Raw genomic sequence first — 27,704 nt, forward strand, 5'->3', positions numbered from 1 at the left:
CCGCCCAGGCAGGATGATGATCAGTGGTCACTTCTGTGTTGACAACAGTGACCAAGTGTTGATCGGGACATGCAAGAGCAAGCGGCAGTCTTGCGGGGACTTGCAGGGCTGTGCTGTGGGTTAGAGGGCATCGTTAGCAGCCAGCGTACTGAGCGTTAGTGCCTGACTGTAAGGCTGACCAAATTTCTTCTGTTTCTGTTGCAGATGGTGGCTCCCTAGGTGTGACATGGCAACCAAAGCGTGACCATGGCAGACGAGGCTCATAGCCCCTCTGAAGGGGGCCTTCTGCCTTCGTCAGTAGGCTTAGTCCTTGCTTGCTTTAATGACTCTGATAAGCTAAGTAGATCCTACCCCTCGGCCAGCAAAAGCAGGAAAAGTCAGCTCTCTGAACTCTGCCGGCTTAGAGCGTCTCTGTCTGGTGAGCATGTTGCAAATCTGCAGTGGTAAGGAAAACTTATGTACACAAAGTTAGATAAGTAGAGACGTCCTTTATTAACGATGCGCACCGTGCGCACCGGGGACATGGGCTCCTTCCCAAAGATGTCCGTCTGCACATTGCAATCCACAAATATTTATATATTGAATTCATACATATTCAGTCTATACAATGCATATTCATTTTCACCCTCTCGATGATTGGTTCTTTTCTCACTTCTGATGCAAATTAGCGCACAGCCTCTATCGTAGTCTTCTATTGTTTCCTTTTGAGTAGGAGGTATAATTTGGGTAAGTGGACTGTGAGTCGGAGGTCTCGACCACTCCTCAAATTGACCGTGTATGGTCAAGGAACATGTCCTTGGCTCGCAGGCTTTTGGCTCGTACCTACTTTGGTCATGATTCAAAGATTATACACAATGGGTACCATAATAAATCCTGTCTAGCAGACATCTTGGACTACAACATACTGTCCTTGTTTCTAACCACTAACAGATTATTGGTTAATGAATACCTTAGGTCTGAATTTTACAGGAGTATGCTAGCAGCATTGGCAATACAGATTTTATTTTATATTTGATCATTTATTCCATTTGAGACTTATTTTCTTGATATAATCATTAGTCTCTCCTATTAATATTCACTAATTATAATTCTTGATATTCAAATCAAAATGGGAAAAGTAAGGGTATTTCTAAGCAGTATCCTAAAATCCTAAATCTGGTGATTTCTGCAACAAGCACAGTATTTTGAGATCGAGTTCACTGGTCATCAACAAAGGTGACGTGTTTCAGATGGTTTCAGATCGTCTTCCTCCCCTCCCCCAAACCTAGAAGTGATAGCAATAAGTAGCCAGAAAACACTTGTTCAATGAGCACCTGAGCCGTAGGTTACTGCAGGCTGGGAGAGTTTACAGGGGATGCGTTGCTGGAGACCTGCTCTGCACTTGTACTTGTCCCTGCACAACTTTTATTGGCTGCCGTTGGACAGCCCTACCAGTTTGTATCATTACCTAAAACATGAAGAATTTCCAAATGAGGAGAAAGATGTTACACTGCATTCTGTTAGGAGAGGAAGAGCTTTGCAGTTTACAATGAGTCTAGATACAGGTCTCCCTGTTTTATCACGATCAGCTTACTCATAACCATATGTGGTGCATAAGTGCACAGACATTCTTGTGATGAGTTGTTCATAATGCTTCTTCCAGTACTGCTAAACCTTCAAAGCTACTTGCTGTTTTGGGTGGAGCAACAGCATTTGGCTGCTGATGCCGTTTCCCAGGGAAATGTTTTTTATGGGCAGAATCTTTGAAAATTGTAGTACAATCACTTGGAATTGTGTGACATAAAACATGGGTATGGCACAGGTATTTCAGTGTCATGTCTTGTGACAGTAAACTAACTGGCTTCTGACTAATGCAGAATTTCATAAGGGCTGGAACACTTACCGTAATTATATTTAACAACAGTTTCAATTTTAACTTGAGAGATTTCGAAAGCTTTTAAACTCTGTTAAGTGAAAAATAAAAGCTAACTAGTCTGAATCTTGTGGATGTTGGCAATTTTTTTCTAGCCTGTGGACTGAGTTTAATCATTCCAGTGGCTGTGATTCAGAGTGATATGTTTAATAGAATGATTTCTGTTTTCTTTAGTTTCATTGATTTTATTTTCTTGTAATTTCTTTAAAAATCTAGAAGCATGTATGTTGGGATTACTTGACAGTTGCTTTAGCTGACAACTAATTTTTTTTTTATTCATTCCTCTGCTCCTGCAGTAGACTGTTACAGCTATATAGCTGATCTTTATCTTCTCACAGGGGAGAAATGGATCTCTTACTGTTTGTCTTCACTGGCAGCTCGTAACATTTGTACCAGCAAAATTGGTAGCTCATGGGCTCGGTGGGATTCTGCCTCTCTCTCCACTTCCAGTGGAAGTTCTTCTTCCATTTTGCATGCCTTTGCTGTGGAAGAACCTAGCCAGCACCTCCCAATCGCTGCACGCAATCCAAACAAAGCCATCTTTACCGTGGATGTCAACACGACAGAGGTATTGGTAGTAGTAACTGCTAAACTAAGCAGGCCAAAACTGGGCTAGGTTGTATGACATCAGACAGGCAAAAATGCGTGTTATTCTTGTGTGTGTCTGCAGGCAATCAAAGTGTTGCGAAGGCATTTTACAGTCTGCTCAAACTCAGTATTCCTCTGAAGTCTGACAACACCTTTATTTCTGTTGCAGGTTGTAGTTAGCAAAAGATAGAAGACAATATCAGAAGCACAGATGTCTTGAGGCTTTTTTCAAACAGGAAAAAGAGTTAAAGAAGAACACAGCTGTGAAGCAGCATAAGGGAAGAAAAGCAGGATGTGCTTCCAGCCTTCTGTCTATTAAGTGCCAACCCTGGGATGGGTTTGTGGTGGCACGAGGTCTTTATCTGCCCCAGTAAATAGGTCTTTTGCATTGGGAGGGAGAGACTTTCTCTGTTTGTGCCCTGGGAGTAAACATTAATATAAAATTGAGTACTGAAAACTTCAGAGCCTTGCCATTTTTAGCTTGAACTGACAGTTCAGGCTTACCCATCTTAAAGGCATTTAATCCTGACTTGGTCTGTAACACAGGCTCAAGTATGTCACTGACTGGTGTGATTACTGCACGCCTTCAGGGGTGGATAAAATTTTGTGGTCTGCCGAGGCTTTGCTTGCAAATACACCTTTGTAGTTTTGCCTCCGTGGGTCTAATTATTTAAATAACACAGGAGGCTGGAGCACGTAGGCAATTAAAAGAAAGCAGGAAACCTAAAAGGAAAGCAATGTCTCAAACCCTCTTAGCCAAGAAAACACATGGGCCAGGGATGTCCTAGAATAAGAAGCTTTAGTGAACTGGTTTGAGGAATCCAGAATTTTAAAGAACCACTCGGTTTCCACCAAGAGGAAGGGTTATTAGGAGACAATAAAGCAACAACCTGAGGAGATGATGATCTATTAACAAAAGGTAGAGCTTTTATTCTTATTCTTCACTTTGGTGTTTTGGTTGTTTTTTTCTGCTTTTCTAGATCCTAGTGGCTAATGACAAAGCCTGCAAGCTGCTTGGGTGCAGTAGTTGGGAACTCATTGGTCAAAAGCTGTCCTGCTTGATATCCAAATCCAGCCCAGAGGTATGGGAAGCTGTGGGTGAGGAGCACATAGGAACTGATGAACATTCATCGGTGGTTTCAGGAACTGTGGTATGTGAAATGTTCAAGGAAATATTCCCCGCTGTATGCAGTGGTTTTTGTGGGCTTTGGGTTGGGTTTTTTTGGCATTTTCAATATCATTTCCTGACATATTTAACTTTGTGGGCATTTGGCAATTAATGTCATCTGCAGGACTGTTTGGTTTAAAAGTTTATGTGGGAACTCAAAGGGCAAAAGGTGGTTTGGGAGACACCTGTAAGAGCCTTGCAGCTGCCAACGTATGTAGTTGTGGTGACTTGACCAAATCAGAACTTAAAGGACATCATTTTTTTGGATGTATGGTTTTTTTTTTATTTCAATATAATTGCTTAACATGGAAGAAGCTGTTGTGGAAAAGTTCCTGATTGTCTGGTCTTTTAAAATATTTCAAAAATTATCTTAAATTGCATTGTGCATGTTATAAAGTTACAAGTCAGTCAAATACTGTGAAATGTCTGTGCCAAAACACCCTAGTTGGTGCAGAAGAGTGGAATTGATATTTTGCCTGTAGCAGGCTTGTTTATAAGAGAGCTGTGTGAGAAATGTCTCAAAATTATTTTCTTTTGCTGCTGTTGTGAACTGTCACTAGAAAATACTTGGGAAATGAGCTCATATTCTTCCTGTTGTGTTATTTTTGTAGTGAAATTGTCAGCACCTCAGAGCTTGATCTTCCTGAATCCTCAATTGGAGATGGAGGGTAAAAAAAAAATTAAGTTGGATACAGTGAAATCCAGGTCTAAAATTAAAAGCCTTATAAAGGCACTAATTCCAGGCTACAGCCATTCCAAGTCCTTTATAGGAGTCACTGTGTAATTCATAAACCCATTCTGTCAAGATCACATAAAAATGATGAAAGGCTTGATGTGAACCCTGCAGGTTGTAAGGTAGACAAACATTCTCTGATTTGAGAAGAATCTCCTCCCATAAGAAATTAAACCGCTGGTTTTGCAGCTGAAAGTAAGAGCTGTGTTACTAATGGGGAGTATTTATTAGCATCGTGGGAAATCCCTTAAATAAGGCATCTCTGAAAGGCACTTCTCACTGAATGCAGGGTGTTAGATTGGCACGGTTATTATGCTGCAGGAAATGCCTTTAGTCTTCTTGAGGCAGGGAAAGAGGACACAAAAGCAACACCAACATTTTGTGTATGATCAGTGAGTTATTTCATCTCTATATTAAAACTGTGTTTCTTCTGATAAAAAAACTAGTAAGTAGTCAAGAAAAAATGTTTTTCTAACAACAGGGTGATACCTTGGCTCAGTGTCTTATTGCTTGAAATTCTTGCTAAGTAACCATGCTGTTAGTTATGATTACATCTCTGAATCCTATGGCAAGGTGGATGTTATAGGCTGTCTCAAAGAGAAGATCCCTGTCTTGGTCTGGCTGAGGCGAGTAAGAAGCAAGGACAACCAGCATTGTGTGGTTGTGCTGGAACCAGTGGAAAGACTTTCAGCTTCTGTGTCCTTCAGGGTTGATGTGAGTGTTTTCCTAATTATCAAATGAGATGGCAGTTTGTGAGACTTTATGTGCAAATGAAACACGTCTAAAAGCCAGTAGGCACGTTACTGTTTGTGAAAAGGAAGCGTGCGCGTAACACTGCCTGAAACAGGGATTGCACATGCAGGACCTGTGCGTATTTCTCACAGTCACATTCAAACACACTGTCTCTCCTCCAGGGACATCTCAGGCTTGAACAGTGACGGGGGGTTGGTTATTCATTGCAGGGGTGCCCTTGTGATCAGCTTGTTGAGGGAAAGTTTTGAGGAGTGTTCCCCCTGCTTCTCCCCTATGGCAAAGGGCAGGTTCCCTGCGTGATAATGTTGGAGAAATACTGCGTTATGCTGTGTCTGCTTTTACAGAAGTAGTTGTATCTGTGATAGGTAGAGACACGGACAATTTAAAGTGTCAAAATCCAATGCAAATTTTATTATATTAGCAAGCGAACAAGAGCAAAGGCAGCGCTGGGCGGCCGGGGAGTCTGCGCTCCGCCAACGGCTCGCAACTTCCCGCCTCGTGTAAGCACATTATATACAGTCTCATTTCCTGCATTCGTGATGTCGCAATCAGGTCGATACTCTGCGCATGTTCCTTCTGTTGCTGGGGGGTCTTTCTCTGCCTCCTGGTGATCCTAAGGATGACGGCTGAAGGTCTTCCTCATTGCCCTGTGGGTGGGCTTATGCAAGAATGTGAGTACTCAACCCCCTCAGCTACCGGTCCTGTTGACTTATGCAAGAATGTCCTTCTGTTGGGCTATCAAGCCTTGCGGGCACATAAATCTTCCATCCATACCTTCCCATACAGGTTTAATGAACAAAGCACAATATGTTACTTATTACAATCCCCCCTTTTTCTTTTGTCCATTATTTTGTTCATTGAACCGTTGTAGCTCTTGAGCACTCAAGACAAGGGTTTCTGCTAAATCGGGCTCATCGGGTACCAATTTGTACTTCGCTCGAACAAGCATCAGGTGAGCGGCTTCTAAACGGTTCTTAACTATCGCGATAACTTTATTAAAAATACAAGGTCCGAATGCAAGCGCTAAAGTGAGCAGTATTAATGGTCCCGCCAATGTTGACAATAAAGTAGTAAGCCAAGGAGAATGGTTAAATCATGATTCAGGGTTCGTCCCATTTACACGCTTGGCCTTAGATGTAATTCCCACAGCCTCGTAAAAGGGCGGTCTAATGCCATAACACAGCCAACAGGAGCTGGTCATTTGTGGGTTAGTTTTATTCAATATTTGGTAGCTTGCTTGCATCACTTTCCATAAGGTATTCCCTCCTAAATCTTCTTCCGGGATAGTTATACTAGAGTGAGTATTCTTACTAGTAAACTGGGTGTCATTGCTAATTTCAGTATCATTTGTAGGTCCCAGAGTTTGTTCGTGTGCGAGTATGGAATTTAGTCCAATTGGTTCAGGATCATTTGGAATGGCCTCCTTTTTATCAGTCCCCCTCTATCCGTTCCTGACTCCCAATAACGAATTCCCCAAGTCTTTCCAGTTACCCACCCGGAGTCGTTGGGCTGCGTGATATTTATAAAGATAACATGGGGACTCCAATCGGAAACTTACAATTTCCTCCGGACGCGGAGGGAGATCCCCGGTAAACAGGGTTGTATCGGTACCAGTTGGCACAATGTGGGGGTGAAACTGGGAGACCCAGGAGCAGTTACTGTTTGCACTATGGCTTGATCTTCCCATCTGGATAATGTCCATTTAAAAGGTTGGTGTGCATATGGCTCACAGACAGGGACACATAATACTACCCAGATTGCCCCTATAAATACGTATCGGGAAAAGTGGTGGGTTTTGTAATATACCAATTGCTTATTCCTACCCCAATTTGATACCCGTACCCGATTTTTGTCGTTTGCACTCCAGGGCTTCGCCTTTTTGCTACCATCCTTGAGGCAGGATCTCAAGCACTGCTTTGCAGTCCCAATCGTTGGGTTTGTTCCTCCACAGTTTTTTACTCCTCTGCCTCGCTCGTCGACTCGGTTGCTTCGAGCCACGAGGGGTACCATCTTCTCGGCAGCAGGGGTATTCTTCAGGAGGGCTAGTGCTTACTTTAGCAGCTTGCCTCAGGATGTACGAATTCCAGTCGGTATCTTTAACTTGGGGTGCGTTGCACTTCACCCCTTTCAGGAACTTCCGGAACTGCCCTCTTACTATTTCAACGACAAAAGGAATCGGTTCGTTCGAATAGTAACAATAATTTTCGGGCTGGATTCCCTTAGCAAATATCTACCACCATTCCCTTGATTCGGGAATAATCTCTCCCTGTGATTCTTTTAATTTTAGTGCCAATTCTGTAAGTTCTCTTTCTCACTCCCAGCAGATTTGGCAGACGCCCCTTGGGGGTCTTCCGTTTCGGCAATGGGCCCACTACCGTTCCCGACACACCTTACACACAAAGCACACGAATGGGTAACAGTTAATATACCACACTTGATTTCAGCATCTACATGCCCATCTTCAGTCAGAATTGGATTCTCACTATATTCAATTTTAAAGGTGTTCATTCAGGTCCTTTGAAATTTTATTTTTAGGTCCCCGGGTACACTGGTCACTTGCCACTGTTGATTCTTTACGGGTCCTTTGATTTGGCTGGCGTGAGTTCACCCTCTTTTAGCTGTTCGTATGGAGGTTTCTGTAGTAAGTAAAACAGGACAAGACCCTTCCCACTATGGGGTTAGTAAGGTCTCTTTACTTTTAGGTCCCAGCTGGCTGAGTATTTGCCACAACTGGGAACCTTGCAAGTGTTATTTTGTTAATTTCCTGTAGGTCATGGACTAATCTATAGGACCCATCAGTTTTCTTTACGGGTAAGATGGGTGTATTGAAGGGAGACATGCATGGTTCCAGTAGCCTTGGTTTAATTAATCTTTCAATCTCTGGTTTCAACCCCATCCTGCCTTCTCGTGAGATTGGGTATTGTTTTATTTTTATTGGAATTTCCGGATCCCTGGTAGTTACAGTGAAGGGTGGGATATTTAATTTGCCCACTGTCTCCGGAGTGTACCAAACCTCGGGGTTAATTTTTACTTCATCCTCACTTCTAAGGGGACATAATTTTACTTGTAACTCATTATTTTTAACTTCCAAATTAATGTCCAGTGTGATGATTATATTTTGTCCCAGTAGGTTATAATCTGCTTCTGGGACCAACAATAGGGATCCCACCCCAAATTTAGATTTTGTTTCAAAAAGAATGTCTTTTATTACTGGAACCCCGAAAGGCTCTCCTTTTGCTCCAATTACTTGCATTGTCTCCGGGGACAAGTGACATCCCCGGGGTAACTCTTGTACTGTGGACCTCTCGGCCCCGGAGTCCACAAGGAACTCGATTTCCTGTTGCTGGGGACCTATTTTAATTTTTATCAAGGGCTCGGTTTTATGTCTAGCCCCCAGCAAATAGAGCCCCTGACACCCCTAATCCTCCTTGAATATTTTCTCATCTTGCAGCCGCTTTCTGCATTCCCTTCTCATATGACCCTTCTTCCCACAATAATAACACTCCACAATAACTCCACAATAATAACTTTCTCCTTGTTCCTTCCACCCCAGGTCTTGGGTCCGTCTTGTAATCCCACCCCCACGCTGTCCTTCCCGAGCCACTGCTACCATCAACCTTGCCTGCTTCTTAAACCTCTCGTCTTCCCTTCTGACAAACACCTTCTGTGCCTCCCTCAATAACTCATCCAAACCTCTGTTCTGCCAATCATCTTTCTTCTCAATTTTTCTTCTAATATCTTCCCATGCATTTGCTACAAATTGCATTTTCAGCAGGGCCTGCCCCTCCTGAGTGTCTACATTCAGACTGGAATACATTTGGAGACTCTTTCGTAGTCTCTCTAACCATTTAGTGGGCGACTCATCTGCTTCTTGATATTCCTTGAAAGCTTTATTAATTCTTCCTCTCTATTCTTCCTCCCTCGGTAGCCACCCCCCTTTTCTTTTAAAGGGTATAAATTTACCCTAGTGTCGGCCACCATCCACAGACTGGCATATTCACTTTCTTCCAAATTAAATGGTTCCTTTGAGTTAACATAAATGTTTAGCGCCTGACATATCCAGTCCTCAAATGATCCAAAACCAGGCCAATACAGATGGTCTCCTCGAATCTGTTTTCCGCCCCAGACCTCTATGCAATAATGGATCATTTTTACCTTATCCTTTCCCTGCCTAGAGGGAAAGTTATCCGTGTTTCAACATCAGCCCTAGGGGACTATCGGGCAGTATTTGGGGCAATTTCACATGGGGCCCCTCTCCCATGGGCTCAAAGGGCTTGCTTTTCCTTTGTCCCATCTTCTGAGGCACTCACACACACACCAACTGCTCCCCTCGTTTGTGGCTCGCTCCCTCGCGGGCTACGAGAAACGCACTACTAGAGGGTCCGCACTCACTTCGCCCTGGCAGGACGTCTCATACACCGTGCCCCAGGATACCCAACCCAAACCGAACGGATTCCCAGCCTATACTCACGCGTCCTGCGTCTTCGTTCGGAGCTTCGTGCACAAAGATTACAGGGTTACCGGTTCTTCTTTGCTCAGTGTTCAATTTAGGTTCGTCGGTCGAGACAGAAGCGACCTCAGGGCTGCAGGGGCCGCCAGATGGCGGGGCGCCTCCCCAATGCAGCTGCCGGCCACAATCTAGTCGTGATCCGAGTCACGGCACCAAATTGTGATAGGTAGAGACACGGACAATTTAAAGTGTCAAAATCCAATGCAAATTTTATTATATTAGCAAGCGAACAAGAGCAAAGGCAGCGCTGGGCGGCCGGGGAGTCTGCGCTCCGCCAACGGCTCGCAACTTCCTGCCTCGTGTAAGCACATTATATACAGTCTCATTTCCTGCATTCGTGATGTCGCAATCAGGTCGATACTCTGCGCATGTTCCTTCTGTTGCTGGGGGGTCTTTCTCTGCCTCCTGGTGATCCTAAGGATGACGGCTGAAGGTCTTCCTCGTTGCCCTGTGGGTGGACTTATGCAAGAATGTGACTACTCAACCCCCTCAGCTACGGGTCCTGTTGACTTATGCAAGAATGTCCTTCGGTTGGGCTATCAAGCCTTGCGGGCACATAAATCTTCCATCCATACCTTCCCATACAGGTTTAATGAACAAAGCACAATATGTTACTTATTACAGTATCCACAAAGAGTCTGCAGAATGAAACTTCCTGCCATTTGCTTAGGTATTTGCAGAAACCGTTGTTAAAGTGTTACCGAAATATCGGATCAGTGACTCTCTAAGACCGATTTGTAGGCATTAGAGAGCAAGGCATTCTTTTATTGCAGCACCAGGCGCACACGTGAATTGCTTTGCAAAGGTGAGCGCACCCCAAAGTAGGGAGTGGCGTTCTATATACAATGAAGTGATACGTATTCATTATTTTTCCTGAGAAGTAATTAACATATGCATTGGGGTTTCCTGGAACTCATGAATATATTTACATGTCCCTCCCACCTGTGCAGTTATGTTTAGTGGTGGTCTAAAGGGGTCGTCTGGTGTCATTGATAGTCTTCCTCAGCATGCCCGCTGGTTGACCTCAGTACTTGTGCATGCTTCCAGGGGTCTTCTAGCTGGCTTGCATACCACCTTTGCTCATTAGGGTAGTTTGTTCTACTCCTGCTCCGTTTATCTCCAAAGACAAGGTCTTATTTGTTTTATTTATTACCTCACTATCTTCAAGTTTCCTTCGCTTCACAGTAGTGCTATCCTCCCGCTATCCTGCAGCTGTGTTTGCGTAGTTCTAGGGATTGCTTCAAGGTCTTGTTCTATTCTTTATTTCATTCTTTTAGCTTACAAAAGGCTTGAATGGACTGTGACTGAAATGCTAAAATTAAAATAGTCCTGTATGTTTTCTTCCCAAGGGAGAGATTACATCATGTGACCTCCTTTTTGCCCATCTCCACGGCTACCCAACATTGGAAGAAGTGGTTGGGCTCCACATAAAGGACTTGATTCCTTCTCTGCAGATCCCTCCTCTAGGCAAAAGAATCCCAAAGGTATAGTGTAAGCTCCAACCATGGTCTTCCATACTCTTCCCGTTTGGGTGCACGCTGTTTTACCTCCTTATGTAACAGAAGAAAGCTTTTTCAGAGAGAAGTGTACGTCCCCTGAAAAAGGAAATGCTGCTTATCTGTGGAGCTGCTGTCTGAATATTTCCTAGCTAGGAACAAGACCATGCCCCGACGTCTCCCTCTCAAATCTGTTCTGGTGAAAACACTCTTCTCTGATCCTAGCTTTTTATGGAACCGTGCTGTCTCTGTCAGCACGTTTCCTAAAATTCCTCTGATTTCTTTACCCAGTTTCAGTCCTGTCTGAGGAGTGAAAGTCTAAAGAATACCTAGGTTTTACAAATGCCATGAAAACGGGCAGCTGCATCGTTGAAAGAGGCCTTATTAATGCGTTATTTGCTGAAAAGCTGCAGTATGGATTTTCCTGGTCTTGATCATCAGCATATTCATACAAGGGTTCAACACTGGATTCCAAATCCTTAGAAAACCAGACTTTGTTCACTTTTGTTCACTTTCATGAACCATATTGGTTCATTTTTCGTTTCCTGCTCCTTTTCCCTGAGAACTTTCCTGTGTAATTTTATATGAGTACTGGAATACTGTTAGTTAGAGGTTTTCTGTGGTTTGTTTGATTTTTGTTATTTTTTTTTCTTTAATTTAGAACCTCAGGATCCAGCGAGCCGTAGGCCGATCCAGAGAGCATAACTTGTTTCCTCTCAGTTTGAAGCTGCAAGTAAGCCTTCTGGAGGAGGACCAGGTGGCAGTGCAGAAAGGTGGTGTTCCGCAGACCAAAGAAGGTGGCTCTTTCACAGACTATTGTTACTCTGCTACGGTCGTGGTTTTCTCTGCCATCTGTGGTCTTATTACTGTCCAGTCAGATGGAACCATCTGTGGCATCAAGGATAGTTTTGCTTTAATGCTCTTTGGCTATGAGAAGAAAGAACTGTTGGGAAAGGTAAGGTAGGAGTTTTAATCCCTCCCAAAAGACTGCTATATCCAGCAGCATATCTGTTTGACTTGTAAAGTCCTCTTTTATGCTCATTTCTGTCTGTTACAAAACCCCTGTGTTCCCTGTGTTCAGCGAGTGAGTTGTAGGATGATATGCAAATTCCCTTGCTGTAATTGCTCGGTCTTGCAGTGTGAGGAGCTAGTATGGATTCCGAGTCTATGTTCTCCATCAGTCATGCAGATCACTTTTGCCTGGCTATTCATCAGAATCAGCTCCACAAACACGGGCTGTTAGCATTTGCCCTCAACCTGTGAGAGTCAGCTTAGCTTTATAAGGTTTCGTTCTGTGTTTTAGAATGTTACGTTCCTGATCCCTGGTTTCTATAACAACATGGAGAGAAACAGTGACTGGTCTTTGCCATTACCTCCTCTTGACAACTCCATGGGGACAGAGAGTGAGCGCATCTTTGAAGATGTTACTGCTTGCCGTACAACTGGCTCTGGCTGCTGGAACAAAGGTAAAATGAATAGAGATGAGAAGCTTGCCTGTGAACATGGGAACATGCTTTGTAAAAGCCATGTACCTCCATCCAGTTTTTAAATTGGATTTCCACTATAGCCTAAGGTGAACAGAATTGTTCACCTAAGGTGGTGCGTCTCTCATTGTTGCTAAGAAGATGAAACAATATCCAAGTTGGAAATTATGTTGTTAATAGAGAATGCTTTGTACTTAACGACCGTTTCCCTTTCCCTCCCCCCCGTTAGGATCTTTGAGTATTTTAACATGTGTAAGATATAGCTTTTTGTGACAGTATTGCAGCAGAGCTGTAGATACTTACGACTAATATTTTAAGGGAAAATTCCAATATTATTCTGAATTGGCATATGTTGCTGGCGAATAGTCAACGTTGCTGTGGTGGTCCAGTTAGGAGGCATCGCATATTCTTCTGAGGCAGCTTGCTGCATTTACAAAGAATTTATCAAAATTTTATCTCGCTGAATAAACAGAAGCAAGGAAGCCTCATGTCTCCAAACCTGTCTTCCAGCTAGCTTTGCCCAAAACAGAGGGCACAAGCAAATGCATACTTTCATCTGTATCACGAGAGATGTTTTATGCTGGTTTTGTCTCCTTGTTGTTTTGTGGGGGTTTTTTTCCCTCTTTTCTTTTTCTCTTTGCTTAGAAATGCACGTCTGCATTGAAACCAATGAACACTGCTGGAACGAAGAAGATTTTGTAGACAGTGTGAATTTCTTAGGTAATTCTTTGAAGTTATGCCTCTAGTCTAGGAGTAATTCAGTCCTTCAGTGAGGAAGCATCGTTGGCACTCAGCCTTTACTGAACGGAAGGATGATTCTAGATTTGAATCTAGATTTGTTCACTCATTAACAATACTTGGTTTACTTCATCTTACAAACTCGTGTTTTTCTCTTTTGATCTTGTCTTATTCTGTATTTTAAATGTGTTTAGACTGTATACTTTTTGTCTTGCAATTTCAGTCAGTTATGTAAATACAGTCTAAACCTCTTTGTTTTAAGTGTTTGGAATGAGGAGTGTATGTGTGCCGGGCTTTTTTTTTTTTTTGCTGCTGCTGCTGCTGGTTTATGATCACTTTGTTTCCAGACTTTGTATGGTCATTGGCCTTTTTTTTTTAAGTCTCTGAACTTCAATCCAAGTAGCTAACTCAGGAGGCTAATACTTGTCCAAGAGCTTTGATAGGAAGGCAAATTTTAGCAGCACTGAAACATTTAGATTCCTGCATGTGATGACTTCTCAGGCCAAAGTAGAGCGGAGTGCTTGTATTTGGACCACTTTGCCTTAATCATTAAGTCTTTTATACTCAGTTCCTTCGGGATGAGACAGACCAAGGCAGTTCCAAGATTTGTTTTAATCACTGTAGTCTCTGAAGCCTAAACGTAACAGGCTAAGTTGGTATGGTTTTGTTTCTTGTTTCCTCCAGACAGCAGCTTCTTGGCTGCATATTTAGCAAGCCTTCTGTCAAGAGATGAAGAGCAGAAGTCGGAACGAAGGCACAAAGACAACGGATTAATACATGATGAAACTAAGCAAAAGAATGGGACTAGTTTATTGTCTACTCCCTCACCTCCTGAAGTGGTATTCACACCCTCTAACAGGTAGGCATTTCGCAGACTACATGCTCACTGTGAAAAATGAAGAGCTGTGGTGGCAATCACCAGCAAAACCTATTTTTTCACCTCTGGGATGTCTGTGGGAAGGTGTAACGAGAGCCTTCCGCACTTTGCTGTCTTTAGAATCTGAGCACTATTTGCAAGACAGGTTGAGTTTTGCCTACCTTAGGTTTTTTGTTTAGATCCGTACAACCTACATTTGTGACGTTACAGGGGACCAAATGCCTCGCCCAGGCTAGGGAAGGTGATTAGGCTCTATCTTTGTTAGATCAGAAACAGCAGACGTTTATCTCCTTCCAGGGCACGCACCAGCTGGCGTTGCACTGAAGGCAGGTTACCTGGAATGAATTCTAAATATTATTCCTTCCAGTGCTCAGTGTAACTGTTGGGTCATCCATTAAAACAGGGTACTTTTACTTAAGTCCAGCCATTTTTATTGTACCTTTCTAGGTCTTTTTTCCTGTTAAAAGGTTAAAAATTCTGCACAAGTACCTATATGAGGCACATTGTTTATCTTAAGTCAAATCATAAGCCTTCCACATTAACAGTGCTAACCCTCAGAAGATATTTGCTGCCCTTTTTAATATATAGACTGTCCAGCACAGCTCTTGCTGTTTTTTAGAGAGACTGATAGTCTTATTGTTTCCTTGTGCTCTCCTGGGTTTATGTCTCTCGTATCATACTTGGATTGCAAGTGCTCTGCTGCATGGATTATTTTTCTACTCTGCATTTTTACTAATAGGAATGTTTGCAAAATACCTTGTGCTATGATCTTCAGTGAACCATGGTTGAACTGGTGGATAGGGACACCCATCTTCAGTTGGACAGACAAGGGATCTTCTGTTTTCAGGACTGGAAGTATCCTGCCATGTGTATTGGCTTTTTGTTATGGTAAATAATTTATGATATGTATTTAGAAATTAAGCTAGAGAAGGAAGTAATCCATAGGGAAAGAGTGCCATTCAAGAGTGCCTTTGGCCAAAATGGGGTTTGTTAGGATTTTGGATGCCTGTGCCAACAGCTTTCTGCCTTTTTCTTTTAAACTTAAAAATGAAACAATTGGTGCAGGTTTTAAACAGTGACCATGGTAATGGAAGAGTGGGTAGTATACAGTATGACAGTTTTCTTGTTCTTTTGTCATCACAGTATCACTAATAACTTTGAATCCTTGCAGTGAAGACAGCATTGTTACTGATGGGCTGTCAGCCCACCACAGAGAGCCTTACACTGAACTGGCTTGACAGAATCAGAGCAGTGGAACAGTGTAGAACAGTGGGAGCTGCAGAATCAAATAATTCTCAAAAGATGCTCTCTGCAAGGCTCTCTCCCACGTCATCTGATTCAGAACAGTTGGAGTTAGGTCAGAACATGAAGATTCCAGGAAGAAGCAGTGATAGTGCAGTATCTGGTGCATCTGAGAATCGAAATGCTGGTGAGATTAGTATCTTGCCTAACCAGTTACAAGTTCATCAGAAAGACCTCAAAGAAGTAAATTGTGAGCAGATCTGTAGGTTACCGTATGAAATGCTGAAGCATCAGCATTCCGCTGATGCCTGGGGACAAGCTTCTTCAGTAAATATTGCCTGGTCCTCTTTGTTCTAGGCTAGAAAATCTAAACACTGCACCCTATGGCCCAATTAAGCTGCCTTCAGATGTTACTTGTAACTCACCTGGAACACCAACAAAAGATGAGCCGTGGTTTGGGGCAACATCAGACTGCAGGCAAGACTTTCAAAGCCACGTGGTTACAGGGCAGCTGTCAAAAACAAGCTTGATGTGTGATGCAAAACATTCCAGCCTTGAGCACGTTGTTGTTGAAAACTGCCTGCTAAATGATGCTTCATCCTTCCTTGCAAATGGAACAAATACTATCTACGGTGTTTGTTCAGGAAATAAAATGGGTTGCAGTGCTTCTGCACCAGGAGTTGCCACAACCTCTGAAGATGTTAAAGAATCAGACACTGAGCTGGACTGTATTTGCTCTGGTCTTGAGGTACTGGGTCTGAATACTGGTGTCACGGGAAGCTCTGACAATTGTTTAGGCATTACTGCAGCTCTTGTGGGAACATCCTCCTGTGATGCAGTGGGCTTGACTGTAGGCGATGTGCTAACTGAGGAAAATGGTGCCTTTTCAACTGGGCAAGAAAAGCAGCTGCTGAATGGTGTTGCCATAGAAGACAGTTCTGGGTGGCTGGCCCCCCGAAGGCGTTTAGAAAACTCTGAAGAATCCTCCAAAGCATTTCTTGAGAAGCCTGAAACTCTTGCAGAGACTGTGGTGGACAATATTAACAGAAACCCACTGAAAATCAAAGGCAGTCCTGAAGACTGTCAGTTGCACGGGCAGCAAAATATGGAGAGAAAAGTAACATCGACCCCGGTGAAAAAAGGAGGAAGGCTGAACCCAGCAGCTCCTTTGGCCTTGGAGATTCTGGAAGGCAGCTATGCTGGGAATTGCTGTCACAGAGATGGTTCACAATTAAGTAAGTTAAACCTATTTCTCCCCTTCCCAAAACTCTTACCAGGATGCTCTTTTTCACCCACATTTTTGCAGAAGGCAGGCAATTCTGGTTAGAATAGTGGAGAGGAAGGAAGAAGCTCTAGCATCTCGAAGGAAAAAATGGTATTTAAGTCTACTGAAGAAGGTATTGGAAAAGCAGGTAGTATAAAAGACAAGGTTAATAAGAAATTAATCCAGACTGAATAGTTTGAAATATTCTCAAAATACAATTAAAAGATTTGAACCTGATAATTTTTTCTGAACAGAAAATATAAATTCCGTTGTAAAACTTGTATTTAAATCATGTAATGGAAAGTTCGCTCACTCCTTCAGCTGGGTTCTGTGTCTTGTATAAAAATGCAATTTTAATGTAATTTAGAATAACAACATGAAATTAATAGTCACAATTGGACAGTGACAATAGTTTCTGCCGGGGGGGTGGGAACTATGGAGGTAGCTTCCAAGCATCTCTAGAATAGCTGTGCTTTTGTCAGCCCCTTTGATGATTGCTTACTGTAGGTGTTCCCCAAATGAATAATGGAGGAATTCGCTTTGCTAAGAGCTCATAATTCTGTCCTAAAATGTCTGCAGTCTCGTTCAATGCTTGTTTCATTCTGCCATTTTAACTTCCTCACCTGTTTCTACAGGCATACTCTTTGAAGTGAAACGTGTGGAACTGCAGGACCCTGCCATACTTTTCTGTGTCTGGGTGGTGAAGGACCTTCTACAGAGCCAGAAGGAAGCTGCAGCAAGGACTCAACTTCTGCTCTCCAGTCTAGGAAGGTCTGCCCACTCTAGTGCAGATCTTTCTACACATAGTCTTGGAAAAGTAAGAAATCCTGCCATTGTGTGATATCGAGCATTTCTGTCCTTGTTTTGATTGTTAGGCTGAAGCTAAAGTCAAAAAATAATGTCATGAAGTGGTGGGTGGATATTGCTGTTTCTTTGTTTCTTTATTTTTATGTCAAAATAAATGTTTCTTTGCTGTAGAAAGGACAAGTTGCTATTTTGTACCAGTTCTGGTAGGTGTGTTTGGCTTAGTGTAGTTACCTTTCCAGTTTGAACAACAAAAGCACCTAAGTTTAAATTTGTTCCTTAGGCTGGTTTAGGTACGTCTACAATAGAGGTTTGCACCAGTGTGGTGAGATTATCTTTTAAATCAACGTAATCCCACTGGCACCAATGGCACAACATTATTAAAAACAGAAATACTAGGCTGAAAACTTCCCTTGACTGACTTGTGTCAACAAAAGAAAACTGCGGTTTTGAGCTGCCTCCTGAGGTGCTGTGTTCGGGGTGGTGTACGGAAAGCTGCCACCACATAGCTGAACAGCTGGTACGTGTCACTGCCACAAAACCCAAACGCAGAACCGCTCGGGCCTGCATTTTGGTCAGAAGTGAGATGTAAAACTGACAGCACTTTGACCAAGGCTGTAGAGAAAAACGGTATCTTTGATCAACTGAAATGGGTAGCAGTGATCTGCTAGATCCCTTGCGTAAAGGTATGCACTCCCTAGCTCTTTGCATAGCTGGATCTTATGATGACCTTAACAGAGAAGCACATACCTATTTAGATATTGCACGTGTAACGTGTACGGTGGTGGCAGTTCCAACCTACAGGAGACTCTAAGGAGCTGCTGTTTACTGAGATGTCCTGTGGATTAGACATGTCATTTTCCTTCCCTGCCTTGCCTGTAATCAGTGAGCTGGAAGATAAAGCAGATATTTGTGTGAAAAGCTTGGCTATTGGCAAAACTTGCCATTTGGAATATTTTTTTATGAGACCTTTGGGAGCTGAGTAATAAGGTCGCTCTTGTTTTCCTTTTAGAAAATCATCTTCCATGTACATGCACGTGTATGTCTAAATATGAGCAGTTCTGACCATTTCATCTATAACTCCAAATTTCACTGTTCCGAACAAAGGCCCCTGTGAGACTTGTGTTTCCTCTCAGTATGGAATACTGTGTATGTCATAAAGATGTTCTGTCAGGCATTTTAGATGCCACCTTTGGTGGAGAAACTAAATAATCGCTAAGACAAATGACCCCAAGCCCTATCCTCAGAGTGAGAAAAACTTGTGTTGTGTTTAATTCCTCCTGCAGTGTTGCAGGCCTTGGTAGGAAGGCACGGGGTGTTTCTTTACTAGGGATTTTACTGGGGTATTCAAAGTTAGTTAGGAGAGCATGCCTCAAACTTGTTTGCTCTTCCTACGTGCTAAGAGACCAATCTACAGAACTAAAATGCTGTCTTAGCGGAATGGTCGGTAGACACTGGTAATTTAATATCTTTTATATACTAACTCTTTTTAGGCTACTGAGGCAAATAGAAATCACCAGATTTATAGACAGGGCTTAAAGCAGCACCTTTTTAGTTCTGTCCATCTAGAACACACTTACCTGGAAAAATTACAACATTGAAAGTAACCTGCTTTTTACTCATTAAATAAAATTATCATTTGGTGATAGACCACATTGAATTCATTTTCCTACTTGCACAGAGAATTTTGTGCGGGCATCTAAGGTGCATATGCTTCTGTTTTCTTTCCCTGTCTCTGAAGTAAGCAGTATTTGTAGCTGCTGAGGCCTGACTGTTGACTTAACTTGTCTTGTACAGTGATGGTTACATCAACATAGAGTTCTTGCTATCAAAACCAAAGATCACTCCTTTTAGCTGTTCTTGCAGATGCATACTTTCAGTATTTACGTCATTTTATAAACATGATTCTGTGGCTTGCTCATTTTTTTTCTTGGCTTTTTTTTTTTTTAATCTGTACCTAGGCCATCAGATCAACTGTACTTTTTGAGAATTCCCAAAGAGCTGAAGATCTTGAAGCATTAAGGGCATGTGAGGGAGAATACACAAAACATTACGACACTCTCAGTCTTATTGGCAAAGGATCTTTTGGCTTTGTCTGGACTGCCAGGGGCAAGAATGATCACCAGGAGGTTAAATATTTCTTTTATATCTCATTGCAATAATTGTTTAGGATGAAAACTGAAAGGTTAGAGTGTTCATGTTCTGCCAACACCACACCATTAAAAGCTGCTATTTGGTAGTTTGGGTTTTCCTTTGTTTAAACAGAAATCTGAAATCATGAACTTCATGGAAACAGGACAGCAAAATGTTCCAACTGATGTAGTACGTGTTACCTGAGGCAACAGGCACAGAATGAGACTGACCACATAGTTGATCTAACCTTTCAAAAGCTGAGCAGAATTACAGGCTTTAGTCTTCTAAAGAGAAAGACAAACTTCAAAGTCTTTATCATGCCACGACTCCAGAACATGGAGTAGACACACTGAGGTTACGGGACCCTCCTCTTTATGAGCAGAAGTGTTTTAGGTGTCGAGAGGCAAGCTCCAGCATTTCTCTGCACAGATGTTAAGTGCTCATTTCCCTCTGCTGTATCCCTATGCTAGAAGTCACCAATGCTGTAATTGTGTTGGTGAGAGAGCTGGCCTGCCGAAGCCTCTGGAATTCAGAGCATCAGTAAAAAGGAAATAAATATATTCTATTTCTGTGCATCATTTGGCTTCTAAGACTCAGTTAGTTGAAACAAGTTTAAAGATACTATAAGCAAGGCACATTGAGTTACTTCTGACCTTCTAGTAATATGATTCACTGACATTTTTCCTGGAGAGTAACTTACCAAACACTTCAAGCCATAATTTTGCAGGCGATGCTGAGTGCTGTTGTCTGTGTAGGTTGTTGTAAAGTTCATCTGGAAGGAGAGGGTGCTGAAGGACTGCTGGGTAGATGATCCTGATCTGGGGAGACTTCCTCAAGAAATTGCAATCCTGTTGAAGCTGCAGCACCCCAGGATCATTAAGGTACAGTGAACTCGGAGTGAATGTGGTATGAACTGCATCAAATGGCTCCTATGAATACTTGGTGTCTCATGTTCCTCTTCAGGAGTGAGGAAATGTCCTGCATTAAATCTACCTTTTCAGGGCAGAAAGGAACCTGCCTGTCCTGCTTTGTTTTGGAGGGTATGTTACAGCAGTCTGTCACTTGCTTCGACGCTTTTACCCCAAGCAATTGGTGTAAATGTAGATCTGAAGATGTGACTCAACAGAAAAAAAGCCTGTACGTTATTTCAAGATGATAGGATGCATATCCTGGAAGTGTGATGTCACATCTGAACATGTGCTAGTTCAGTAAATAATCTGGATACATATCTTGATTCCTCTTTGTTTTGGGGTTGTTGGTTTTGATTGATGGTTTTTGGTTTTGCCCCAGGAAGAGAATTCCTCTTGGTTTTGTTTCTGCTCTCAGTTTTAATCATGCTGTCTTTTCAAGGAACATTTGTGCTCAGTGAAATGAGACTTCAAAGATTATAATATACGTTGATTAAATCTCCAAGAGAAGAGCAGTGTTAAAAAAAAAAAAAAAAAAAGGCCAGTTGGAGGATGAAGCACATGATTAAAAGAGTCTGTTATTTATAGGTGCTGGATGTATTTGAAAACAAACACTTCTTCCAGCTGGTGATGGAGAAGCATGGACCTGGTCTGGATCTCTTTACATTCATTGATAACCAGCCAAATTTGGATGAGCCATTAGTGAGCTATATATTCAGACAGGTGAGAGCTGTGGGTGTGGTGGGAATGTGCAGTTGCTACCTGCAGGTAAGATTTGGTTGATGGAAGAACAGGACCCTATTTCACTCCAAAGAATTACTGGCTAATCAGCAGGCATGCTGAATGGGGGTCCTGCTCAACACCTGCAGAACTTTTCCTCATTGTTCTGCAGGGCTAGTTTCTAGTGAAAGGCTACCTGCAGAAACCTTTTTAGGGTTTACTTAGCAACTTGTATCAAGGAAACCTTTCCAGGACCTCACTCCATGGGAGGATTTCCTCTAGAGTCGTTGCCTCTTGGCTGGGGTTGTAGCAGCACACACCCTTCACCAGGAGGCCTGTTCAAGCAGGTCACATTTCCTCTGTGGGAGGAGGAAAGTGCAAGGAGGTTGCCCCAAGCCTCACTAAAAGCCACGCTTTCACTTAGGTCAATGCTTGGTTTAAATTTGTTACGGGGTAAAGGGCTCTCCTCTTTTTAAGGAAATTAAAATCAAGAAATTATCTTGGATTTTAATGTGGCATAATGCAAAATAACTCAAGGTAGTTTACTGAGAGTCAGGAGCTTGCCGGAGAGCTGAATTGTCCTTTGTTCATTGAGTTAACCACAACAGCAGTCCCCAGGTAATTCTCCCTCACGGTTTTGGAGTAAATTCCTTGCTGTAAGGTATGCAAGAACTACTTCGCACCCACGGTGTCCACACTCCCCTCGCCTGGGGTGCTGATGGAAGATGGTAGCCAAAGTGCCGCACATTCTCTGTGTCTGCTGTGCAGCATTGCAACCTATGGGCCCTGCAGACTTCTGACGGATAAGCCTTTTCCTAAACCAGCCTTGAGTCTGTAGGGGTGCTTTGTCACTTCACACCTGTGCAGTATTTCTCTGCAGAGGGAGCTTTGTATTATAAATAGAAACCTTTCTCCCTCAGCCATCTGCTTTTCTTCCTCAAATGTATTGTGGTAGGAATCACGATTGTCTCCAAGGTGATATAATGCTGATGCTATTCCTAATTATGGCACTATAGCATGAATCGTGCAGAAAGAGGAATGGAATTTAGGAGTGACTATATTATTTATGCCAAGCTTCACTCTTAAATGCTTTGTTGTCATGCAGTATCGGAGGCACACAGTCATATCCCTCTGGAGAAATCAAAGGACCCTTCAAATGAAGCTGGGATAAAAATAGAGTAACCTGCAGGATTGCTGCAGCAAGCTCTGATGATTCTAACCAAAAAAACAAGCACATCGTGACTATAGCTTGCCATCTTCCTGCACAATTGTGAGAGGAAAGCAAGTCTCTCTCCCAAGAGCACTGTAACACCCTGACAGACATGCCTGAGGTCATTTCTAGTTCACAAAATTAGGATCTATATCTTGTTTATATAGTGTCAAAACAAGCCAAAATGTGGCTATGGGAACTCTGTGATGCCACGTAGATTATCCAGGACACTTCTGTGTAGTAACACTAGTTCTTTCCTCCTCTTTCAGCTTGTATCAGCTGTTGGGTATCTCCATGGTAGAAATATCCTTCACAGAGATATCAAGGATGAAAACATTGTCATTGATGAAGATTTCACAATTAAATTAGTGGACTTTGGTTCAGCTGCCTACCTGGAACCGAGCAAATTGTTTTATACCTTCTGTGGGACAATTGAATACTGCTCACCAGAAGTGCTGTCTGGCAAACCGTATGTCACCCTCTAAAAGTAATTTTTATGTCCATCTCACCAAAAGACTGTGTGTGCAGGGCTGGGATAGAGAAGCCGAGTATCTAGCTACAGAAAACTGCAGTGAGATTTAGGGCACCGCGATGACAAATTAATTGTGAAGGATTGAATGCTTACAAACCTGTTTCTGACTAGGTCTGTTGACAGGCTTTCTTGCTGGGGTCAGGTGTTTTGCAAAGCCTTGTACTAACATCTGTCCTCAAGTTCAAGAACAAGCCTATGATTTTAATTTCCAGCCTGGTGGAAGAGCCTAGATGAGTTGTGCTGTGACTTGAATGTGTCCTTTTTCCTTGACCTCTCATAATATGTACACCAGCTTGCTAACCTTCTCTTCCTACCTGTGTGCGAATGCACTCATGTGTCTCTACTGAAAGCTGCTCTTTTAGAGACGTGTGTAAGCTGTCTATTGCTGTAGAGCATCTGCACCTCACCATCTCTGTGTTTTGTACTTCTCCCACTCCCATCTTGGCTGTTCCCTTCTTTCCTACTTGCTTTCCTGCATAAATTTTTCCAGTTTGATCGTTCCTCATCTCCCCGTTGATTTTTGTGCTCCTCTGGACTCAAGGTTCTTCCCTCACAGCTTGTCTCGCTGCTCTCTTGGATTTGCTGCCTCAATCTTAGCTGTCTTTTCCCTAGTCTCTCCTTGGAGTGCTCTTTGCCTGGGGCTGGCATTCTCATACCCACTCCAGAGGGAAACCTTACCATCACAGGGTGGTAAACATTAATTGTACATGTAAGTGTGTTATCTTGCTCTCATTTCATAGCTGTTTTCACAGGTCCTTCAGGCAGCTCCTCTTAACGGGTTGCGGGAGGCGAGGGGAACCCCTGCTGGGATTGAGATGGGAGGTGAAGCAGTGCTGCCCTGGGAATTCAGCCTGTTACTGTGTGAAGAAACTGACCCTTTTTCTCAGGTGGAATCTAGATAGTTAATGTTTGTTTCCAAATAACTTTGGTTTTGAAAGGGATGGGAGGAGGTAAGTGGGATTCCACTGAAGTATCTGATCCTCCATTTAAATATTCACTTGGTAGTTTTGGCTTATGGTGAGGAATGAGGAGAGTTAAGTTCTCTCATTACCAGCTTACACATGTGGAAGTCTAGAGGCATATTATACACATGCGTCAACAGAGACTGGCTGTTCTTTCTTTTTTTCTTTCATGGAGAAGGATAATACAGACTTCTCAAAACTGCAGGAGAACCTTATTAGGATTCTCACAAACTTCCTGTGTTAAAATAAGAGTTGGAAATGAGGGCTATCGGCTGCCTTTTTGCTTTTTACCTTCTTTAGCTCATCATTAGGTATTTGCTGTCTGAGTTTATGCGAGTTTATCTCTGTGTAGGTACCATGGCCCTGAACTGGAGATGTGGTCACTTGGTGTCACTCTTTATACGCTGGTGTTTGGCGAGAATCCCTTCTGTGAGCTGGAGGAGGCCATGGCAGCTGTCCTGAATCCTCCTTGGCCTGTGTCAAAAGGTGAATTGTTTCCCATTTACTTTTCTGAAGGAGCAGATCTCTTGGGAAAGTATGAGCAGTATTTATTCCATGGAAATAAAGGGGGAAACTGGAGAAATGCTTCCAGATGTGCTCAGCAATGATTTTAAAAGCCGCTCACTGAAGCAGAGTTATCAGAGGTATCCTTCCAGGTAAGTTCTGCAGTTCTTCATGCCTACCAGGAATACAGCTATCCGCTACTCAAATTCCAGGCCTCCCGTTTATTATGATGACTCAACCTATCAGCTTGTCAAGCTTCAGTGAGGTTTATACCTGAGAAAAACAGAACAAATAATGTCTAATGGGATGGTTCGCTCTAGTGGAGAGCTGTGAGACCAATAACGGCACTCTCGTAACTCTAATGCAAGTTTTATCTCGCTCGAACTGTTGCCAATGCATGTAGACATGCAACTGTGCCAGCTTTTGGGGTGGATGACTAACATGTTAGTTTACAATTTCTGAATGAGTCGTATGGCTTGACGTCACAGGAAAAATACATAGGTTTTCTGTGGGAGGTACAGAAAGCTAATTGCATGTCAGGCTACAGAAATCTTCATCAACAGGTTCTCTGGGGTCCTTGGGAGCACTGTGATTATGAGGCTTCAGGGTGCTGCAATTGGCTGGTAAATTCGGGAAGCTTTCCCTGAACCCTGAGTGCACCTTTAACCACAGGTGTGACTGCAGGGCAAGGCCAGGCTTGGAAAGAGCGAGTCAGGGTTGCATTTGGTTCTACTTCTGTCTTCCTCGTTGTCGTAACTCTGGTGTCAGTTCTCTGTTTGCACAACCTGGAAATCTCGGATCATTCCCAGAGCTGAGCACATGTGACTAAGACTGTGGTAGAACAGTACTGCCCAAGGGATTAACGGGGAGGATTTGTAATGAAAAGCTGCATTCTTTGAATGTAAACCTGTCCTGGTTTGGCTGGGACAGAGTCAGAGCCCAGCCATGAGCAATTTTGAGTCAGCCAGGGCAGCTGACCTGAGTTAGCTACAGGTGTAGCCCATCCCCTAATGTCGTGGTCATCATAAAGGGGTGAGGTTTGCTAAGGAAGGGTGAGTTCTGGCTGAGATTTCAGATGGGATTTCTGCTTGAGTTCCTCCTGCTCCTGAGGACTGTGAGGGTCAGACATTCTAGGCCAAGAATAACTTTGTATGCTTTAGTTGTTTTGCTCTTTTATTACATCTGTCCTTGCTTCAACCTTTGGATCTCCTCTCCCTTTCCCGATCCCCTTCTCACCTGGGAAGGGGTCATCAGGTGACAGAATAACTGCTGTGGTTCAGCCCCTGTACGAGCCAAACGTAGACAAAGACATATCTTCCATTCCCAGCATTCTTAAATGCAGCCTGAGCCATTCCTCTTACTGCTGTCTCTCCACAGGTCTCATGGATCTCATGGCTGGGCTTTTGCATCCCGTTCCAGAGCAGCGCACGACTCTAGTGATGTTAGCAGAGGATCATTGGCTGAAGCAGCCTGTGAATGTGGGTGATTATACCTGGGAGGATGTGTACATCTGTGCTGAGACAGGTGAGATGGTCAGTACTGGGACTGGTGCTGCTTAACATCTTTATTGGTGATGGGGACAGTGGGATCAAGTGCACTCTCACCAAGTTTGCCAATGACACCAAGCTGTGTGGTGCAACCGACATGCTGCAGGGAAGGGAGGCCATCACAGGGACCTGGACAGGCTGGAGAGGCGGGCCCGTGCCAACCTCGTGGAGTTCAACAAGGCCAAGTGCAAGGTCCTGCCCCTGGTCAGGGCAATCCCAAGCACAGACACAGGCTGGGTGATGAGTGGATGGAGAGCAGCCCTGCGGAGAAGGGCTTGGGGGTGCTGGTGGATGAAACCTGAACATGAGCCACAATGGGTGCTCGCAGCCCACAGAGCCAAGGGCATCCTGGGCTGCATCAAGAGCAGCGTGGCCAGCAGGTCAAGGGAGGGGATTCTGCCCCTCTGCTCTGCTCTGGTGAGACCCCACCTGTAGGGCTGCGTCCAGCTCTGGGGCCCCAGCACAAGAAAGACATGGACCTGCTATAGCAGGTCCAGAGGAGGGTCACAAAGATGCTCAGGGGCCTGGATCACCTCCCCTGTGAGGGCAGGCTGAGAGAGCTGGGATTGTTCAGCCTGGAGAAGAGAAGGCTCCGGGGAGACCTTTCAGCGGCCTTCCAGTGCTTAAAGGGGGCCTGCAGGAAAGGTGGGGAGGGACTCTTAATCAGGGAGGGGAGTGATAGGATGAGGGTTAACAATTTCAAACAGCAAGAGGGGAGACTTAGATTAGATATGAGGAAGAAGTTCTTCACTGTGAGGGTGGTGAGGCACTGGCACAGGTTGCCCAGAGAAGCTGTGGCTGCCCCTTCCTTGGCAGCGTTCAAGGCCAGGTTGGATGGGGCTTGGAGCAACCTGGTCTAGTGGAAGGTGTCCCTGCCTGTGGCGGGGGGGTGGAATGAGGTGATCTTTAAGGTCCCTTCCAACTCAAAGCATTCCATGACTGTTCTGAAGGCTTTGGCCTCCACCCGGGGCCTGCCAAGCACATAGGAATGGTTTAGAAGAGAAGACTGCGCTGTGGTTAGCAAGGTACTTCTCATCAGAAGGCCACCTGCTGGTACCCAGATGTGCTCTGTATGAAGACACTCCCATTGTCCAGCAGGAGCTGTGGTTCACCCCTCTTTGTCTCTCTCCCTAGAAAGCAGCAGATTCAGAAACCGTTCTAGTGAGTGCGCACACAGAGAGAGGCTTCTAGCATGGACAGCCAGCCATGCCTGAGTGCTCCCCACTGAGTGTGTGGATCCCCCCTCCCGGGAAGAAGCAGTAGATGTGGAGTGCCCAGCCTCGGGGCTGGGGCATCGCTGCCTTCCCTCTCTGCAGCACAAGCCCCTCACCATGGACCGATGGCTCCTGTACTGCAGGACACGTACTGGCCCTCAAGAACCACCAGGAATTAGCTGTAAGCCCTTCTTGCTTGTTGAAGGAGCTGGTGGTCAGCATGGATCAGGGGCCAGGGCAGCCTCGAACTGCTCTGCCTGGGCATGGTTCCTCTAGAAAAGCTTCGCACTAATAAGCATTTATTATTGTTCTTGTACAGGGTGTGTTTTAAAGCTGCAAGGCAAAGATTTTAATGTCTTGTTTAAATTGTTCATAACTCGGAACATATTTTTATTGGCTGTTTTC

General features: G+C 43.7%; 1 protein-coding gene across 1 annotated transcript; it reads left to right on the plus strand.

Annotated features, from left to right (window-relative positions):
• The first annotated feature begins 246 nt into the window (after positions 1 to 246).
• On the plus strand, positions 247 to 27,299 carry PASK (PAS domain containing serine/threonine kinase). The gene is made up of 17 exons (XM_086468557.1): positions 247 to 418; positions 2,251 to 2,480; positions 3,481 to 3,651; positions 4,975 to 5,115; positions 11,014 to 11,148; positions 11,822 to 12,115; positions 12,464 to 12,563; positions 14,067 to 14,241; positions 15,859 to 16,736; positions 17,401 to 17,582; positions 19,531 to 19,698; positions 20,458 to 20,583; positions 21,199 to 21,333; positions 22,810 to 23,009; positions 24,387 to 24,520; positions 25,916 to 26,062; positions 27,220 to 27,299. Exons 1-17 carry the CDS (start codon positions 247 to 249, stop codon positions 27,297 to 27,299), a joined length of 3,468 nt encoding a protein of 1,155 aa, XP_086324683.1.
• The last annotated feature ends 405 nt before the right edge of the window (positions 27,300 to 27,704 follow it).

The sequence above is a fragment of the Leptosomus discolor genome, chromosome 7 (genome assembly GCF_034619465.1).
Source record: "Leptosomus discolor isolate bLepDis1 chromosome 7, bLepDis1.hap2, whole genome shotgun sequence".
In the NCBI taxonomy this organism is placed as follows: Eukaryota; Metazoa; Chordata; class Aves; order Leptosomiformes; family Leptosomidae; genus Leptosomus; species Leptosomus discolor.